The sequence below is a fragment of the Mya arenaria genome, chromosome 10 (assembly GCF_026914265.1).
Source record: "Mya arenaria isolate MELC-2E11 chromosome 10, ASM2691426v1".
Taxonomy (NCBI): Eukaryota; Metazoa; Mollusca; class Bivalvia; order Myida; family Myidae; genus Mya; species Mya arenaria.
Window position 1 is genome coordinate 51,861,090 of NC_069131.1, and position 20,745 is coordinate 51,881,834.

Genomic DNA, 20,745 nt, shown 5'->3' on the forward strand with positions numbered 1-20,745 from the left:
ATGTCGAAAACTGACATAATCTTGGTATCGATGTGTACAGTGCATTGAAACTTACTAACTGAAGTACCTCATAGTTTACAATTAATTTATTTTTCGCAGTTTTTTGGTATTATTACATTAAAAAAGATGACTAGGTATATCTACCTAGTTAAATTCATTCTTTATGCGTGATTGGCTAGTCGATGTTATCACGTGATATTACCAAGTTAGGTATATAGCTGAAATATTCCACCCGGTAAGAGTAAGCCTTCGTAGCACAGTCAATACGACACTGGACTGCAATTTTGGCGACCCCAATTAGAACCCAGTCTCCGACTCAATTTTTTTTTTTAACATTTTGGTATTTTTTTACAGTCATGATATCAAAGAGTAAAACATTTTATTAAATAATTGTCCTGAGATTTGTTTCAGAAAAAAAACTTTTTTTGGTGCCAATCTGGTGTACCGTCCCTTTAAGCAGAGTAAGATAAACAACTTAGATATCTTACTGAAACGGGGCCCTGTATTGAAATGCAATCACAACCGATGATAAAATTATACGGATATTAGTTTTCTCAGCTGTGATTTTAGGCTATTATATTACTCTCAAAGAGATGCAGTATTATGAAATTATCCTCAGTGACTGAGTGGAATGCAGTATCCATGAATATCACTCTTTAGAATAGGACCTGCATTTTCAGCCATTGAAATTGCAGATAGGCATTCATTAAGTACTAGGCTTATAATCAAGAATTTCAACTTTCAAGGTGTTCAAAGGTCTGCCTACTGCCACTCATCCGATACACACTCCCTGTGTCAGATTTTGCATCGACAATTTGTCAGCTAATGAGGTTGTATTTTAAGTAAGTTAGATTATATGAAGTAAAATATTAATGATTAAGAATGTCTCATAAGTTACACTCACTCCGCACATTCTTGATCATAAAGATTTTACTTCATGTCATCTAACTATAACATAAGATCTCAAAATGGTGGATGGCATTGAATCTCCTCTGTCGGAATGATAAGCCACATATTTTAGAATTTTTTTTGCCTTGATGCGAGTTACTTATTAATTTTCTGAATTAACATCTACTTTTACCTTCATTGACATGCAACATTTATAAATATCACTGTTTAAAGTCACAAAATAATGCACAACTTTGACCCCCCATGGTCACAATTCTCGGCAGGTATGGTTAGCCTCGTAATAATTGTTTGTCCCTGATGGGCGTGGCTTATCGCAGGGGGTGGAAGAAGATGGGGCCGTGGGGCGGGGTCAATTAACTGCCACCGGGTCTTCCCAAGAGGGGTCATGTCGGGTGGGTCACATCGCCTGGAGCTGAAATATAATAATGGTTCAAACAAATGACCTACTGTAAAACGATTTTCATGAAAGTTTAGCTTTATATCAGAAATTTCAAACAAATACTTTGCGTTTGGGTGGCAAATTTTTGTCTATATCTCTTTTGTTGTCAAGTAAAACTCAATCTTGATTTTAAAAAACTAAGGAAAGGTCATGTTTTCCATGAAAACATACAATGTTATCTTAGTTGTCAACTTGGTAATTTATGAAATGTTAATAATTTGCGTGTGCAAGATCAAAAATAAGAGCTGTCAAACACTGCTTCTCTTTGAAATGAATACAATAATGATTATCTTAACATTGAATGAAGGAAATAGAAGTAATAACTGAAAATACCAACTGGCCTTAAAACTTAAACCGAAGTCAATCAGGAGCCATAATTTGTATTTAGGATAAAATGAAGTTATGTAACCTCATTGTGTGATGGTCCTGATCAACTGTGTGAAATATTAAATGAAATTAATGAAAGCTATTAGAGAGTTAAAAGAGAAAATGGGAAATTGCCCTAAAAGTTTAACTGGACGCCAACGCAGACACAGACTCTGACAAGAAGTATAGCCTCCTTATTCTTCTAAAAGTGGAGCTATAAATCCTCTCATAATTGTTCAATAATTACACCACATCTAGTCCCAAGAATTGTTTTGGAGTTAAGAGCGAAAATACAAGTAGTATAGCCTCCTTCTTTGAACATTCAAGCTAAAAATCTTCTAATAAATGGTTCAAATACTATATAGTTACACCACATCTAGGCTCAAGAAATGTCATACAAGAAATGTATAACAACATAAACAGAAACAAACACTACAATGAAAGAAAATATTTAAAACGTACATGTCGTTGTTGCTCTGAGGTGTTGGAAGGACCTGATTGGCCATCGATGTACAGTGTGATGCCTCGTCTGCGCTCACTGACCGATCCTTAGGCCCATAGAACAAGTTACCCTCCATCTCACAGTGTCTTATACCAGTAAGGCAAATAAGAAAGTCATCTGCTGCGTGTAACCGATTGTTCTGTACCTGAAATGTTGGCAATCAAATCATGATAGTTTGGACTACATAATTATCTACCTACCCTATCTGTTTTTGAAATGGATTTAACTCTAACAAAACCATATATTTTTTACAAAAACGCCTTATTACATTTATTGAATATCTAAAATATAAATTACTTCTTATGTTAAGTCAATAAGTATGGAGCCTGAAGCTGCATTAATCAACACCAAGAACTTATTGCATTTATCGAAGTGACTGTTTGCTTGGAAACAAACAGCTAAAAATGTTTCAATTTTCAGTCTAATTTTGATTACTCCCACCAAATCTTAATAATTTATTGGAAATGACTGATTGCTCACACACAAGTTTAATTTTTTACTCACATCATGCAGTCATCTAATTGAGACTTTTGCAGAAAAAAGACCCAATTCTTATACTAGTGCTTGGTACAAATGATTCAGCAAAGCACAATGTATTAAATCTAGAAAATCACCTTACCATTAGTACAGGTCTTTCGGGGTTGTGCAAATTTTAAACATTGATAAGCCCCATTGCACGATTTTTAGGCCTTCAGACATAAATTAGCTTTTATGACTTTATTAGGAATTTGAATTAAATGATATTTTTAGGAGGTAATACCAAAAGTTTTATGATTGTATATTTATACCACGTAAGATATGTGTTTACAAGTGTAACCAAACATTGCACATTTTGAAAACCAAATTTGATGTCAAGTACATGACGTCATTTCAAAAGTGCATTGCTGAAATGACATTCAGAATTAATCATTTATGTACTAATATTTTTTTACAACTATTTTCTAACTTTGGTTGTTTTCCTAACACAGAATCTTTATGTAACATACATTAAGAAAAAAATGATGATTCTTTGTTGTATCTTTTATCCACTGGGCTGTTTTAAACACAGTTAATAAATGCAGTCAAATTAAGTTGTGACGAAATCCATGGTTGCTATGGAAACATAGGAAAACTAATGGGCATAAATCAACGAGAAAAAGATGCACCAATGAAAATCCTTTTAAAGAAAGAAGTTTGGAAGAAATTAATAAACATAGAAAAAATAATTATATTTGGCATTTTTTATTTAAGATTAATTTATTTGTAATAATTATGTCCGAAGGCCTAAAATCGTGTGATGTGGCTCATATTATGATCCATAAGTAAGAAATAACTGACTCTAAGCCTTGTGAATAAAATACATCAAAGCCATTAAAAGGTGATTTGTTTACCTTTGCCTGGTGAGCTAGTTTAAGATGGACGGCACTCCAGCGATTTCCAAGTATGTCATTTTCTGTTACCTCCGCATCACACTGACACCATACACCATGGTCCCGGTTGTCATAGATACCGTTTCCACGGATACAAACCTATGACAAAAATAGATCTCAAACTTTATTTTTGACTTTACTTACTTATGGTTGCTATGGAAACGATGCAAGACAAAATTCTTCCAAATCTTTTTTTCTTGACAAATTGCTGACCGTGACATAGTTGTTAGTTATGGTTGCCATAGAAACCATGCTTCAAACAGTTCATAGTTACGGTTGCTATGCAAAATACTTCCAATTATATTGAAAAGGTCACCAAATGGGGTTTCTCTTACTTATTATATAGAATAAACATTATAAATATGTATTTTTTAAGAACTTTCCCTTGTGTTGGAGAGGGTCTAAGTAAACCTTATATTCACCTTTCCTTGTCCTTTGGCCATGACCCCTGACCCAGTGTTACATGTGACACAATTGTTAGTTAGAGTTGCAGGGAAAGCCTGGTCCACATGGATACCGTTGCCATGGTTACCGTGAACAAGATTACTGTCGACTGTCACTGGCTCGCCAAACTGCAGGGAGATTCCCTGACCTAAAGAGAAGAATCAATATATAACTGTTTTGTATAATATTTGTAATTACCTTAATAAGTTTCATACAGTTAAAACTTGATAAGTTGGAGTCATTGGGAAAACACTTGTGGGATAACAAACATTCAATATATAACCGAAAAACAAAACATGTCTAACTATGCCAAATACATTCGAAAAAGTTTGACATGCAATGTAGACCAGAACATCGAAATCATAGAGTTTGACATAGCCAGTTTCGACTGTACATAAAATGTGCGGCCACCTTACAACTATATATAAAAAAATTCTTACTGTCTTATAATAACTTGTATTTGCCTGAATAAGTTAAGCATATACTATGTGTGATCTCCTTATAATTATATCTTGTAAAAAAATACATACAATGTTATATATCAGACTTTTTTTAATTAAATAATCTTTATTGTTCTTCTGTTTTATATACATGGACAAGGACTTTGACAGTTCAAGAAAATATTTAAGAAAATTGACCCCCATAAAAAACAGAAACAAATTATGCTCTCAAAAACTAATTCTGGACCCTCAGATGTTGATGTGAGTTAGTTCATACCTAGATTATTAAAGACCTTGTATAATACTTACTTTCATTGATTCAAACTTTCAGGGATTCAATCACCAATTATTATTATTATATCAAGTTAATTCCATGCTGAAAACAACCATCTTTTTTACCCTTCTCAGAAAATATTCCTAATTTTTTGGGAAGTAACTGTATTCTTGTTACTTAATAAATAATTACATTGAGTTTTAAATCATAACATAGATTATTGAGATGTATGTATTCTTGTTATTTAATTAAAAATTACAGCCAAACCCTGTTGGTCAAACACGCTGAACTGGATTTCCTCGTTGGGTTGAACTGGATGTAAAGGACAGATTTCTTTATACTGAAAGTAAGCAATACCCCTTGGCCTGAACTCCTCGAGGCTCCATGTATTTTTGCCGTTTCCTGTGAGTTCCAGCCAAAGGGGTTTGACTGTATGTTAAATTAACAAACCTAGATTATTGAAGACTTTGTTGTATTCCAAGGTTGCCATGGTGATAGGGCGTTTAGCTGGGGCAGGGTCATCCTGAACCACGCCCCAGAAGTCAAGGCTGGTCTGACTGGGTGTATCTTTACTCTCAGCTATTGGGGCCTCTACTTTGTGGCTGGAGTCCTAAATAATCATGTATTTATTGAAAATATACATGGAAATTCTCCAGGATCAACATGTTAACTACCACCTTAGCTTTGCTAATGAAATCTTAATTATGTATGGGCTTAAACAGATTACTTTCATTTTGAATATTTTAAACATACATCTTTAGTGAATACGCCCAAGGGATTGTGGTCTTGTGCTTATTTCAAAACCTGTAATCATGTACATACTATTTTGTTGACCAGACAGATGCCAGTGTCCCTGTTGCTATGGACCTCATTGCCATGGATAAGGGGTTGCTGCGCCGACATCATCCAAACACCACAACCTGCGTTGCCTAGCAACAAAATATGATCCCAGAGTTATTATATATTGAGTATACAGTGACACATGTTAGTTGTCTCCCTATTGAGCTAGCTTTTATAGAAACGCCGTAAAGAGTTCACCTGTAGAGCAAGGGTTTGTGGGTTAATTCAAAGCCAAATGCATGAAGCATATTCTTGCAATTTGTTACATATGTATAGTTTATTAATATATGAAGAAAACTTAGAATATACCATTTTAAAAACAACAACGAGCAACGAATCCAGTAAAATAGCCTCCTCTAATAAAAAAAATAGTAATACAAGCATGTCATATGTAAAAAAAAACTGAATATACATAAAAATGTAAAAGACAATATAACAAAAATAAGTTAGAAATCATGCCAATGTCATTTTCCGGTGGAGGAAAATAGGTGTCTTATAGGAAAAGTAGCACAGCCAAAGATTAAAAATGTCATCTCTAAGTCATGATTGAAATGTAATCAATACAATCAGTATAAGGTAACCTACCAGTGATGATGTTGTTTTGTATGATGCCACGTCCCCCTTCCCCGATCACCACGCCGTCCGATACCCCATTGCATACAGTATTCTGGTGCACTATGGGATCCCCACCATGGCGGATGTCTATACCGCCCCACTGGTTACCCGTAATTGTGTTCCCTGTAATACAAGACACTACAGTTGTTATATACTCCGCAACATACTGCATTGTGGTGCACTAGAAGGTCTCCTCAATGACCCCTTATTGTGTTTGCTGTAAACTATGATATAGACAATAATATGAATGATAATAAGCCTGTAATCTTGAGAATTGTGTTGTGGTAAATTTCAGAATTGGTGCCAATGTTATTTTGCATATATGCTGTGTCATCGTTATATTGGCCCCAATTTCTCGAAACTTCTTAAGCTTAACAGGCTTAAGTCGCTTATTTCAATTAGCCAAAATACATATGCTGTGTCATCATTATATTGGTGTTTAGCACTCAAACTAAACAAAATATTAGTATGACTAGATATACAGCAGACAGATGACTTAGAAACTTCAGCTTTCATGTGCTTGTTGAGAACCTGGGATGAAGATGTAAATATGTTGCCTGCAGCCAATGAGGCCTAAATGAAAACCAGCCGGTTTGCTCTAAAGACGGCAGCATTTTCTTAGCGTTTTCAGACAATTCAGAAATAATTAATCTCTGCTTCTATAATGTTTTGGTTTCAAAATCACTTCTTTGATGTTACCCCAACCAGTGGGTTGAAGTGAATTCCTCTCTTTTGCATTGAAAGTGATGGGTCAAGCAATTATAAAGCCATACATTATATGTAGGGACAGACCATCATTAACTCCAATAAAGAGAACTCAAGCTTTAAAGCTTAATTCGTGCTTCATAGTGTTTTATGCTGGTTGTCATTTTAAGGCTGAAGACCACAGGCCTGTGGACAGAATTGTATAAGAAGTAAAATCCCGATTGTTACACCAACAGCCTTTCAATGCTTTCGGCGCTTTCATTCTCTAAAGGTTTAGCTGAAGGTAAGATTTGTTTTATGCCACAAACGGCACATTGTTCAGAACTTTGTTAAACGTAACAACATGATTAAAGACATCGTTGTTAACATTTGAACATGAAATATTTGATGATGCGCTAACATGTAACAGCTCACAATATAACAGTTGTCTTAATTCTTGTTAAAATAATGCACCAGTCAATTGTAACAACGGCCCCCCCAGGTCTGGGGAATAGCGGGGACTTTGACTTTCGGTCCAGCCAACCTGGACTAAAATCCCCGCCCTGCAGGGACGAACCGATGGTAAAATCCCCGCCAAATGCCCCCACACCCCAGGGACCCTAGGTAAGGCCCATTCACCGCTATATTTAAAGCAAGATAAAACCACCGCATTCACCCAGCACTGCGGGGCCACCTGAAAGGTAAAAACACGGCCCATTTTCCCGGCTATCCCCGGTATACCCCCGGACCTGGGGGGGCCGTGGTTACAATTGACTGGTGAATTAGGCAGTTCAAAAAAGTATCGTTTAAATTTCCAGAGCAGTAACAATTTGAAAATTTACAATGATTATGTTAAAAACTTTGTTAACTTTAATAAAGTTCTGAAAAAAACCCTCACAACATAACAGACATTTTTTTTCTTTAATATCTGCTACATTTTTTTATAAAATAATTTATGTTATGTACATGAAACAACCAGTGCTCATCGTTGATGAACATATACATTCACAAATTGATATAAACAATTTAAACGATGGCATTACCGTAAATGTATCCTCGACCTCCCTCGTTGATAGCGATACCGGCAGCCTTCCCACTGTAGATCTGATTGTTGCTGAAACAGAGGGCAAACAACTATAGTGATTTAGGTGATGAGAGGAGTGTTATCTTGTATTCTGAAAAGGATATCGTGGGTAATTGCCCAGGTAAAGGACACAAAAGTGAGTCTATTTTTGAAACTCCCCATTTATTTTGGTTGATATTAAAACACATTAAAACAAAGTTCAGGGCCTGTATTCACTTACGTCATTAAGCAGAAGGCTTTTTTTGAAAATCCTATCATAGGATTATATACGGTAAAAATTGCTGTAACTGCTTCAAATAATCTGTCATACAACCAGGCATACACCTTTTGTCAAAATAAGTTACATTTAAGAAATAAGTTTTCTGAGTCTGAGTTTAGAAATCAGACTCAAGATGTTAGTTTAATACAGACCAAGAAGAAAGTGGTTTGATTGAAAACTAAAATTAATGTCCCCTGGGGAACCTTTCTAAATATGGCATGTATGGTCCAATGATTTTGCACACCTGGCAAAGAGGACACCAAGAAATATGAAAACACCTAGTCATCATACTAGCTAAACATTTCTTTAACATGATAATGGGGTTATACCAGATTGTTGGGTTTCCACGGTACAGAATGTATACCCCGGCCTCCTTGTTTTGGTAAATGTCGTTGTGTCGTATTTGGCCCCGCCCACTGCCCAGAACAACCACGCCAGACCGCTTCCCATGGTGAATACGGTTACACTGAAGTCAAGGGAAGAAATTATTTTTATTATATATCTTTACTTTGTTTTCTTCCAGCTTGGCAGATAAGGTTTGAAATTGGAACCTGATGTTAAACAAAGAATATGTTTTGTAATACAACAAAGCCAGGCCACAATTTCGCAAACAATCCAAAGTCCCTTATAGCAAGATTTAGTTCATCTCACTATTTTTCTTGTGGTATATTCAATGTTATATTCTCATTGTAAAGGTTTTGATACCTTTAAGGAATTTATACATATATATGATAAGAACGTTCAACTATTTTTTATTTTGTATATAGTTTAAGTAGATAATTTGGCTATACGAATTAATAAACTTCAGCTGCTTGATAATTTTCAAGAAATTGGGACCTAGTTGGGTATTGACAAAATTGGTTTAATTTTATAACTATTTGATATTTACTTTTGTAAAACGAATGGAATAGCATGGAATGTTTGTAATTTAATAAAAGTGTTTTTCTGAGTCTAGACTCATACTTCAGACTCAGGTCGTAATCCTTGGCCTTCCACATATGATGATTAACAATTTCACTGCACTGGTGAGGTTAAAGGACTAAGGACCATTATTCAAAGCAGAAACAATTACGGTAGACTCATATTGTCATGATATTTAGTTCAAATTCAAAATTAACAAACGGCTTACCTGCACTATAGGGTCAGCGTTTTTTCTGATATCTACGCCTGCCTCACCGTTAGAATGAATATCATTGCCTGAAGATAATCAAAAAAGTTCATGAGCTTTTTCAAAAACATTAGCCTTTTACACTAAATAAAAACTAGCAATAATGGTGACTTCTATCTACACATGTACCTGATTGGTTCAATATTTACAAGTACCTTACTACTGCACTATACATTTCAACCTTATAGCTTTAGTTTAAACATATTTATATTTTACAACGATTGTGAAAAAAGATATGTGTTAACTTTTGCTAAGTCACTCTTGTTGACATGATGTTGCACGAGAGTGTGGTCTATGTGTTGTTGGGGGAACCGGAGAACCCGGAGAAAACCCACTTGTCCGGCTTGGTGACCCCAACCAAACTCACATGCACCCAAGCTGGGAATTGAACCCGGGTTTCCTAAGCGGGAAAGCAGTGCGCTTAACACTGCACTAACTGGACAACCAATGAGTTTAGGGAAAGTTTATTAGATTTTGCAAGTAAAATTTTACTATGATTTGGGATTCTCACTAGATTATAATTCAACTGAAAATCATGATATCACAATAAATAAGGCTGATTGTTCAGAATTTGTCAAAGTTAACAACATGATTAATGAAATCATTGTTAACTTATAAATGTGAGCTATTTGATAATTTGCTCTTGTATTTGAATATAAACAAGAACAGCTGAAACAGTTGTCTCAAATCTTGTAAGAATAATGGCAGATCACAAGTGTATTCATTAACCTTCCAGAGATTGAGTACCAATTTAAAAGGTAACAACAATTACGTTAACAGCATTGTTAACTTTAACAGAGTTCTGAACAATCAGGCTGAGGTTTTGTTTTGTTTTTACCAGTAATAAGTCCAGTGGCAGCCAGCCTCATAAATACAGCAGAAGTGCGACAATGATGGATTTCATTCTTTAGAACAACAGTCTGTAATAATAAATACACACCATATTACTGAAAGTAAGTTTATCTAAAAATATCAAATCATAAAAAACACTCTACACATGATACATAAGCATGTGATTATGTACATATCACTCTTAAATAATATACTAATCATGTTGTTTGCTAGAACTAGAAATATATTCATCGGCAGTGGGCCAGCCCGGAAAGCATTTTGCCAGTGCAGGGCTTGCAGGTTGTATTGAAGGGACAAGAAACCTAATGGTTCAAAAATAGACAAAAATACAGTATTTCCTTCAAACAAGCCTAGAATTGTCAATCCCAGCTAGGAGGCCGATCGAAAGAATAAACGCAACAATCATGGTGCTGTCTCATGTATTTCCCTGTTGAAAAAAAGCGAATAATGGTTTCCCAGTAACTGTTAAAATCATATATGTTAATGAGTACAGATAAAGATACTGACTCTTTTTTTAAACTTACTGGGATTTACATGGTAGACAACCCCAGTAAATTTCAAATAGGAAAAATGTGCAACAACTGCGAAAGATGCATGTGTCGTAAGCAATGTGATATATCAGTAAGTAAGATACAATGTGTTGTACACAGCAATGACAATTTTATGTAAGTATTTGAAATTTTTCTTATTTTCTTGCATTTGTATCATCTGGTGTCTTAATTTTAACCACTGGACTCTAATCATCTCAGTGCTCAGCCTCATATAAACTTACTGTTGAGTTCTGTATGCATCTAATGCCGTATCCCACACAATTGATTTCGCACTCCATGATGATACCATGAGCCTGGAGGCTGACCATGACAGCGCCTTTACTCTGCGTCACTCGGCACTTGTAGATTAAACAGCCTCTAACTTCATTGAGCATTCTACGCATGTCGTTGTCCTGGAAATGATGGATTATTAATAAATGAGTAATCAGTTGTGGATTTGAGAAAGGTAATCCCAGCCCTTCTCTACCTTTGTTGATTATTGGACACATTTGTTGTCCTGATAATGATGGCTTACTAATAAATGAGTAATCAAGAGTGGATTTAAGAAGGCACATCCTGTCCTTGTCTACCTTAAACAGTTATCATAATTATACTTTTCTGATAAACAATCTTGTATTCTTACACTAGAGCTATTGCCATCAAACTTAATAAGCAACTTAGATTGAAATCAAAACTAAGATCAGAAACTAAGTATTTTGATTGGCCTGTATTCCTAGCTGACCAATAGGTTAAATGGAATCACTGAGGCATGTGTAAGGATAAGGATAAGATCAATATTGAGTACAAGCCCTGAATTTGAGAAAGTAATTTACCAGTGCCATGTTTAAGAACTAGTGCTGAATTCAACCACTGCTAAAAATATCCCATAAAAACATTCCGTCCAAAACATCTACCGGTACTCAAATACAGCAGAATATCACTTTTATACCAATCTTTTAAATGCAAATCACAAAGGAGGACCTTGAAACCAAGATAAGCACCTAAATCCCCTAAACAATTTTTTCAAACTGTCACTGTTTATTTTCCCCTGATAGGGGTTGAGCATTTCAAATGCAGTTACTACTGTAAAATTGATCAAGGGACAAATAGAAAGACAGTGGTATAGTGGTTTAGGTGTCAGACTCACACAGCAGATCAGGTCGATGGGTTCGATCCCCACCAGGGGACAATTCTCTTTACATCTCAAAAAAGACACCTGAGCACTGGTTTCTACCTAGGAAACAAACTCAGGTGATTTTTACTCAGAGAAAACAGAATCAGGATCATCAAGCTTTTTGCTGCATTTATAAGTTTTAATAATATCAGGAAAGGCAATTCATCAATACTTCAAATTATTTGATTGCATTGTTTAAACAAAATAATAAGTTAAAGAGTTTGTTGACTACCTGTATAATATCAATATGTTCTGACTGGTTTTGGCTATTTATAGAAGCGACATCGTTAAGGTCCCCCTGTGCAGACACAGATCGAGGTTGATGTCGGTCTGGATAGGTGAGCATTATAACTGACTCCTCACTGGAGGAGAACTGGCTGTCTCGGTCACTGAACGGCAGACTGTCTTCGTCTGAGGAACTTGACGTCTGGTCACCGTCTGTCAATAAAGAATTCAATCATTTTAGATAGTATCAACAGACTTGTCTTGTATGCATTCGCTAACAAAGAATTCAGTCTCCTAAATTGACCTCAACAGATTTGTTGTCTTGCTTCCATATATATGAATAAAGAATCAAATTATCCAAGTTAGTATCAACAGACTACTTGTTGTCTTGTCTGCATCAGCGAATAAAGTAATTGAAAATAAGTAAGTTAGTATCCAGAGACTAGTCACCTTCTCTCTGTCTTCGAATAAAGAATTCAGTGATCTAAACAGCCCTCATGAGTGGGGTAGTATTCATGAAACATCTAAAGTGACACTTCCCAGCTTCTTAATACTTGTATTTTCAAATTTGAAAAAAAAGAGTTGTGAACATGTTTTTTAAACGTAAAGGTATGCATTTAAAACAAAAATCAATAAAATAAAGTATTCACGATGTTATCAAGCAATTATATCATACAACCAGTGTGATACTTACGATTAGGGAAATGACTTAAGTCACGGTAACCACTTAAGATGCTTAATGAATACCTGCCCTGATAACCAGCTTCAGGTTTCCAAAAATCATAGAAATTAAAATTCCCTAACATTTCCCTGACCAAATCCCAATTTTCACTGACCAAACTACCAGTGTTCATAGGAGCTTTTTTGGTCATCTATGAGCGTAATCAATAATGTTGGCCTTCATCCTCCCCATTAGCCAACCCTTACTAATAAAAAGTACCGGTATTTAAATTTACCAGAAGGGAAGGAACTACTTCTGTTACCGTAAATGACTGGGTATAAGACGATAGGGGGTATAAGGCGCAGGCAAACAAATCCGTGGAAAATCCGAGAAAAAATCTATGTTTTGGGTTAAAGGATACATAAAAAAATGTCAAAATCGTCTGCCGCAATCAGCCTCCATGTTTGTTGACAGTGACAGAAAAAATGTTTGAATGCGTGGTATTTTACAATTTGTTTCCACAACCCTCAATATTTGGTTCCAAATTTCTCCGACTTTCTCCTGTTTACCAAATTTCCCCTCCGACTTTCTCCTGTTTACCAAATTTCCCTGACCAATTAAAAGATTCCCTGACTTTTCCATGACCTTAGGAACTCAGGATTAACCTTACTTCTGAACTTCGTTAAAAACTGCAATGAAACGCTGCTTTGTAAAATTCATATTTTAAACATTATATCAGTGTAGGACTTGAAACAGTTGTGTTTACTTTGGCTACTGAGAATTATTTCATAAGAGATATAAGTATGATTACCAACCAGTGGACAAATTTGGCTAAGGAAAGATTAACAAGTTGATATTAAGATAAGTCTGTGAAGTTATTGAAGAAACTCATCATTCAACCATTGTAATAAACAGGAACCTCAAAGTAAGCAAGTAATAACAGTTTAAACAAAGACAACAAAAACAACCCGTCAGACTAAACTACAAAATTTCACTTCAAATATAAACTTTGTGCTAACAACTGACATAAAAAATTCAAACACATCACGTAGCAATTTACACACAGCATTTTGATAACTGGTGTAACAAGTTTTACCTGAATCGTATCCCCCACCCTCATCCTCCTCTGAAACATCATTACTGCTAGCCGTGTGTATGGAAACTTCCGAACTTGAAATACTCCTCTCCCTTGGAGCAAGCCGCAACCCTTGGTCAAGCCCTACCCCAGACGAGCCACCATGACCCCGGTTCCCTTGGCTACCATCTTGTCGATTGGGAGAGGTCAACGAGTGCAGATCTAGGGCGGGAACTTTTTCCAAGCCTTTAGGGTTCATTATATCACTTTCACAGTCAGATTCCTGCGAATCGTAGAGTGTTTTTCTCTGAGGTGTTGTTAGTTGCGTGTTTGGCATTTGATGGCTTAAATGTCCATGTCCTTGACCCTGGCTTGGATGATGATTCTGGTGATGATGATGGTGTTGATGATGATGATGTTGTTGATGATGATGATGACCCTGGTGGTGTAAATCGTTGTCATGGTTTCCGTTGGGGTGAAGGTCATCTGAGTTTTCGTCACCCACAGTGCTTCCTCCCTCTGATGTTCCTGCGTTGCTGTATTTGGCACAGTCGGATACAAAATTCTCTATACGCTTAATTTTTTCCTTATGATGTCGGGAATCATGCGCATGCACGTTTTGTTCAGTCAGCTCATGCGTGGTAAGCGAATGTGCTTTGTGTTTCACTGCAGTCATATGTGTGTGAGACTTGGTACCTAAATGCCCCAGATCATCCTCCTCGTCACCATTGCTTAATCGCTCGAGCGTGTGACGTGAGAACGTAGAATCACACGCAGATTGTCTTCGTCGATCCAGAGGACGAATATTTACCCCACCCACAGCACCTTCAACATTTGCGTTAAATGAAACATTCATATCATGTGACATCTTTCTCTGCAAGGCCTCTGTATCAACAGAAGATTGTCTCAACAAATGCGACTTTGACACCGATTTTTTATGACTAGTCGTTGCTGTTGAGAGCGAAAATGCAGATTTAGGGATCAGCCCCTCCCCTAAACGAGGCTGTTCGGGCTTCTTCTGTAGACTACAAGTGTTTGTTATTTTGGCGTTGAGTGCCCGAAATGTCCAGTTCCTGTCATCTTTAGGGTAACCTTCAAGTGTTATGGCTGCCGTATCCGTCTGGGAGAACATACAGTTCTGAAACCATGAACAATATTTATTGGACTGAGGCTCGTGAAATTAGAATTTTAAACTAGGTCCTGATTGTATACCTTATTATGAAATATCAATCCAAGGTCTTTATCAACACATTCTATCAGAGAATAATTGTTTTTAAAGATAGATTTTTGATGTTATGAGGTAAGATGAGTTGAAATTGAGATTTGACTTAAAAGCATATTTGTGATATTAGGGCCTGACCATTTAAATTACTTCAGATTTAATCAATTATACCTCAAATTCTCAACTTACCTTTAAGACATTTTACCTGTATTAGGCGGGTATTTGCGCGCTACAGGATAATGGCTGACATGTAATAACATATTGTGGATGGAGACAAGATCCCAGACTATTACCTCAGATTTAATGAATTATTCATCAAATTCTCAACTAATCTTTATCAAATTTACCTTAGTATATAATGCTGGCATTACCATGCTGCAGTATCATGGTTGTGTGACAAAGAAGAGTCACGGTATGCAGGCAAAATATTCTAACTCCTGACCATTTTTATCATTTTCAAGTTTATTAAATTATTCCTCAAACTCTCAAATTATATTTATCATATTTACCTGTATAATGCTGGCATTAACATGCTGGAGGATGATGGTTGCGTGTCGAAATGTACAAAAGGATAGAGTCACTGTGCCGGGATTCTGAACATACATCATTCCATCCTCCAGAATGCAGTTGTCCACCTGTAGATAGCCTGACCTAACCTAGATTAAAACAAAGGTTATGTTTAAAACAAGGTAAAGCTAAAAAAAAATACAAAAGTTCATCAATGTTTTAATTTGACAGCTAGTCTCGCAAAGGAGCTGTTTCATGTAGAATCCAACCTAAGAGAGATTTTGAACAGTAGATCAAAACAAAGTTTATGTTTGAAATCAAGAAAACCTTTAGGTTGACAACAGTTATTTGAAGTTTTGAATTTGATAGAGAGGAGCTGTTTCATAATGAATCATTGCTTAGGCGAGATTTTGAACAGTAGTTTTTAACTGCTTAAAATCCTACAATCTACAAAACTTCTCCTTGTGCTAATGAAGAAACAGCAACACGGTCTGTACTCTGTAGTGATTATGTTAGAAAATGTAGTAATTCTTTTGTATTAATGATCCATGATACAAATGAAATAAAGTAATTAATGAATAGTTATACAGTCATAGAAATAAGTCATTTGGATGAACATGTCCAAATCCTTATACTGGTGCTTGCCATAAAAAGAATTCAGCACTGAGCAAGCCCTGCTTTATAAAGAAAATCAGAATTTGAGCATTAATTTTGTTACCAGTTGTTTACATGAGTATAGTTATATCAATTTAACAAACTACAAGTCATCCAAAACTTTCTTTCACCTTCAGTATGAAGTTTGTGAACCATGGAGCCCTAAACACAAGGTTACTGATGCGTCCTGTGATCGCTGTCTGTTCTATACACACCACAAGAATCACGCTACCAAGTTCACCTACACCTATTAGCTCAAACGGAATTTTTGATGACATCTCAAACTGTTCATCATAAATCCCCGGGTACACCATAATTCTATCATAGTCATTTGCTACAGCTAAAGCTGCTTTTAATGACTCAAAATCCTTCCCAACACCGACAGTTATGGTCTTTCGAGCTTTTGTTTTCTTAAAAACCGACATACAAGTAACATTGCCGGGTCGACGATCTATCTGAGTCCAAAAGTTTGTGGCGATGTACTGGTGTTTATAAGCCTCTCGCCAGGAGATGGGTTCAGAGTGTAGATTCAGAGGCCAGTAAGGGTGTTTCCAGTCCGTGCTGAGAAGGTATAGCTCCTTCCACTTGGTGTGGTCCATACTGAGAACAACTTCATTCCAAGTCTTACAAACCATCGCAGACCTGTTTAAAGAGAATTGTTTATACATGATTTTTATACTTTTAAGAGACTGGCTGGCATTTGTACATAGTCAGTTATTATGGGGGAAGCAATTCCAAGCCACTTCGTAAACCCCCCAGATAAATTGTGAATACCTAAACATGATTCAGGTAAAGTACTTAAAGTGAAGGATAACATAAGATTTATTTTAAAAAGATCTCATAAAGAAGTGAGATAAATGACTGTATAAAAACTATGAAATTACACAGTCACAATCAACTGCATAATCAGTTATGAATGTGTGATTTCTATTCTTTATCATTAAATGTACACCCTCATTTGACATGATGATGATACAAATCCGATATTAATACTCATCACTGTTGCACCAATGAAGAGATTTACAAGTCATATTATGCCGGGCAAACAAAATGTAAATGCACACATAGACGTGCATGCAATATATTCCTTTTTAAACAAAGTAGTTTTAATTAGATCATCAAGTGGGGTTCTAAATCTAATTATGTACATGTACATGTTGTTTCAAGGGACAATTATGGCCACCTCTATCAATGATTAGAGTACAACCTACATTTTAAGCCAATGAAATTGCAGATAGGCAATCATAAAGAACTAGACTTAGGAAATCACCTTTCGCGGGTGTTTAAAGGTCCACCTACTGCCACTCATCTGATACAAACTCCCTGCGTCAGATTTTGCATTGGCAATGTATCAGCCAATGAGGTTGTATTCTTAGTCAGTTAGATGACCTGAATCAATTTCTTAATGATTAAGAAGGACTCGTTTGCTAAGCTCACTCTGCCCATTCTTATTCTTTAAGAATTGATTTCATGTCATCTAACTATTACGCAGCTGCTATTGTAAATTCAGTTTTCAACACAATTAAGCTTACCTGCTAAGGTCTTCCACACCTAGGTATGACAAGATAATGGCCCATATCTCATATGGCAGTCCCCGTTTGTCCCCTGGGAGAACTTTGCTGCCTGTGTCAGTTTTCACGGTCACTGCACTCGACACGGTCTCACGATCAACGCGATCCATGGCTTGCATATGCCTCAAGTTGTCATCTACAGCACTGAGCAGTTGATTCTGATCGTACTTCCATTTCTGATTATCCTCTGCTCAAAAATATTACAAGCAGATATATATTGAATGGAAAATCTATTCTAAAATATGTATGACATCAGTTTGTTTGTTTTTTGTAAACTTACATATAAATTTCTTCATTTTTGTGCAAATTGTTGCATGCAAAAAAAATGAAAAATGATGGAATGATAAACCTAAAATATGCATGACATCTGAATTTGTGATTATTTTTTTTAAAGTTTTAAGTAAACTCAATTATATTCTTTTTTTTACATTTCCATAAAAATTGTCAACTGCAAAAGAGTTTTAGAATATCGAAATGTTAAATGATTGTTGAAGCATTATTTTTCATTTGAACTACAGCTACATGTGTAATCCTGGCAGACCTGACCTAGCTGTGTCTCTGAGTCTGATATCAGATAGTTTTACGTTGAAAGGATTATTTTTACAATTTTTGATATGGTAAATCATTCCAAGGGTAAAAATATTGAACAAATCAGGAAATAGTGTTTATTTGTTTAAATCTGAGAGTGTGGCTGTGACACATTTTGTGTCTGAGAATACAGACATTTAATGATTTATAAGTCACAACTTCATAACGTAAGTGATGGAAAAAGACAAAAATAGACAGCAAATCATTATTTTTAATAAATTATTTACAGCAATTACATTGCTTTTGACGAAAGATAGATAAAACAAATCATTCAAACGTCTTACAATGCGCTGTCACTGAGAAAAAAAGATCTTTTTGAAAGGGATTTGGCAAAATAGGTCATGGTTGTCAGTATAAACAGGAAATGAAATACAGTTCTAAATTACTTAACCCTACTAAGGAAAGGTTACATTGCACTACCTTATAAAACATTTTTTCAAGGTCTTGATTATCTGCCTATGCCAGTTTGTGATCGGAAACACTATTATTTGGGAATTTGCTAATCCGTCCAAATTAAATTAAAATCAAAGCAATACTTTATTCACATATACAATACAGTACAGCAATAAATAACAGCTTGTAAATGTAATTCGCCTCTTGACATTTCTTACTACCCGACTACCTTACTATGTCAAGAAACTAATAATATGCTGATACTGATTTTTTATCAATATATCCTGAGTTTTTTCTTATATCTTAATTGGATTTATTTCATTTCCAAATTTGACTGGAAAACCCGCCCTTGTTTCACTATCTTAAAAAGGGAAATCGTTCCTAACTATCCCACTACAGACTCATCTCCTTTATATTGTCTACTGCAAGGTGTTGGTACACAACATCTTCAGCAACATCATGTCTATCTTTGACTCGCACAACATCCTTTCCGAGGGAACAGGGCTTCTCAAGCCCGAGACTTTTCAACCCCGTCTCAGAACGAAGACTTCTTCAAAAACTTTTCAACCCCTATCTGTTTAGACGTTTCAACCCTTATTTTGAAGACGTTTTGAAACAACATCTACGTGAAATATTTTAACTGCCATATTGAAAACATTTCAAAGACATTTAAACGAAGTATCATTTTAATCTTTACAAAGGTAAAAATGGGTTGATAAGTCTTCATTTATTAGGGATTGATAAGTCTTTTTTAAGGGCAGAGGATTTGAGGGGAGTTAATTTCACAAATGACAAACAAAGGGTTGAAAAGACTGATGTCAACAGCCCTCTCCGACATGGATTTAGAAAACAACACGCTCTTTCGTCACGTAACTCTTAATTCAGGGGAAATAATAAGGAGGTGGCTTTAAATCTAAAAACATGTAAGGTCATCAACATTTTCATAAAAAGAAAAGCCTATCCACAACGCCTATAGTATCCGCGGCAAGTACTCCGCACCGCAGTTCATGCCAAATATATAAGAGTTGCCATTTCTTCAGACCCCTCTTGGACATATAACATCACCAAAAATGCCAATTCCGCATGTCCTTCACCAGGCGAAACATACGATCTAGCTCTCCAAACGCCAAGTCTTATGCTTTCAAGACCTAATATGTTCGACCTCTTCGGGGAAGAACCAACGCTTTAGCCAAATCCGAGCCCGCATTTCCATCTTCTAAAAGTGTTTCTTTCCCACAACCATCGTGTTTTGGAACAAGTTGCCACAAGATGTTGTTGACCAGACCAGCATGGATGCTTTCCAATCAGCTCTGGCCAGTCAACATACAAAATACTAGTCACGAGGAGATCGATGTTTTTATCCTTTTTTTAAATGGTAATTGTAAATAGTGGAATTTTCATTTTGAAAACAGTCCTGCCTGCTGTGTATGTATACACTGTTTACTCACTTGCGAGTCTACTCCTTGCGGACTGACGCAATCACTGAATATGTTGATGATGAACCTATAGTTCATATTTCATTACTTAATTATTACTGTACAAATATGTAATATGCCTTTACTGGTCATATTCCTGAAGGTCTTGATAACCAGCAAACTCGTACAAGTCGTTCAGCAGATTGGATCGTTTACGAATAAAATTAATTCGACCTCGTCTGCTCTTTTTTGACTGGAGTACCAAACTTGGTAATGTCAACGTTTATTGGCACTTTGGATATCTTACCAAAAACTGGTTGGCCCATAAGTTTTCAAAACTTAACCAAACTGCCCTTACTCCCATCATTTTGTTAGTTAATGTTACAAGAACCTCCAAAATAAAACATCAATTGGAGCATCAAAATTTGGGACTCCCGAATGTGTT

The 20,745-nt window shown here is 35.9% G+C and overlaps 1 protein-coding gene across 1 annotated transcript; it reads right to left on the reverse strand.

Annotated features, from left to right (window-relative positions):
• Positions 1-601: 601 nt before the first annotated feature.
• On the reverse strand, positions 602-18,840 carry LOC128206286 (F-box only protein 10-like). Its single transcript, XM_052908653.1, has 18 exons — positions 18,777-18,840; positions 17,866-18,091; positions 16,465-16,975; positions 15,682-15,828; positions 13,972-15,088; positions 12,222-12,427; positions 11,058-11,228; positions 10,272-10,353; positions 9,395-9,462; positions 8,595-8,731; positions 7,966-8,036; positions 6,209-6,361; positions 5,606-5,712; positions 5,234-5,393; positions 4,048-4,217; positions 3,587-3,724; positions 2,177-2,361; positions 602-1,321 (listed from the first exon to the last, which is right to left on the reverse strand). Exons 2-18 carry the CDS (start codon positions 18,021-18,023, stop codon positions 1,123-1,125), a joined length of 3,780 nt encoding a protein of 1,259 aa, XP_052764613.1. The 5' UTR covers positions 18,024-18,091; positions 18,777-18,840; the 3' UTR covers positions 602-1,122.
• Positions 18,841-20,745: the final 1,905 nt, after the last annotated feature.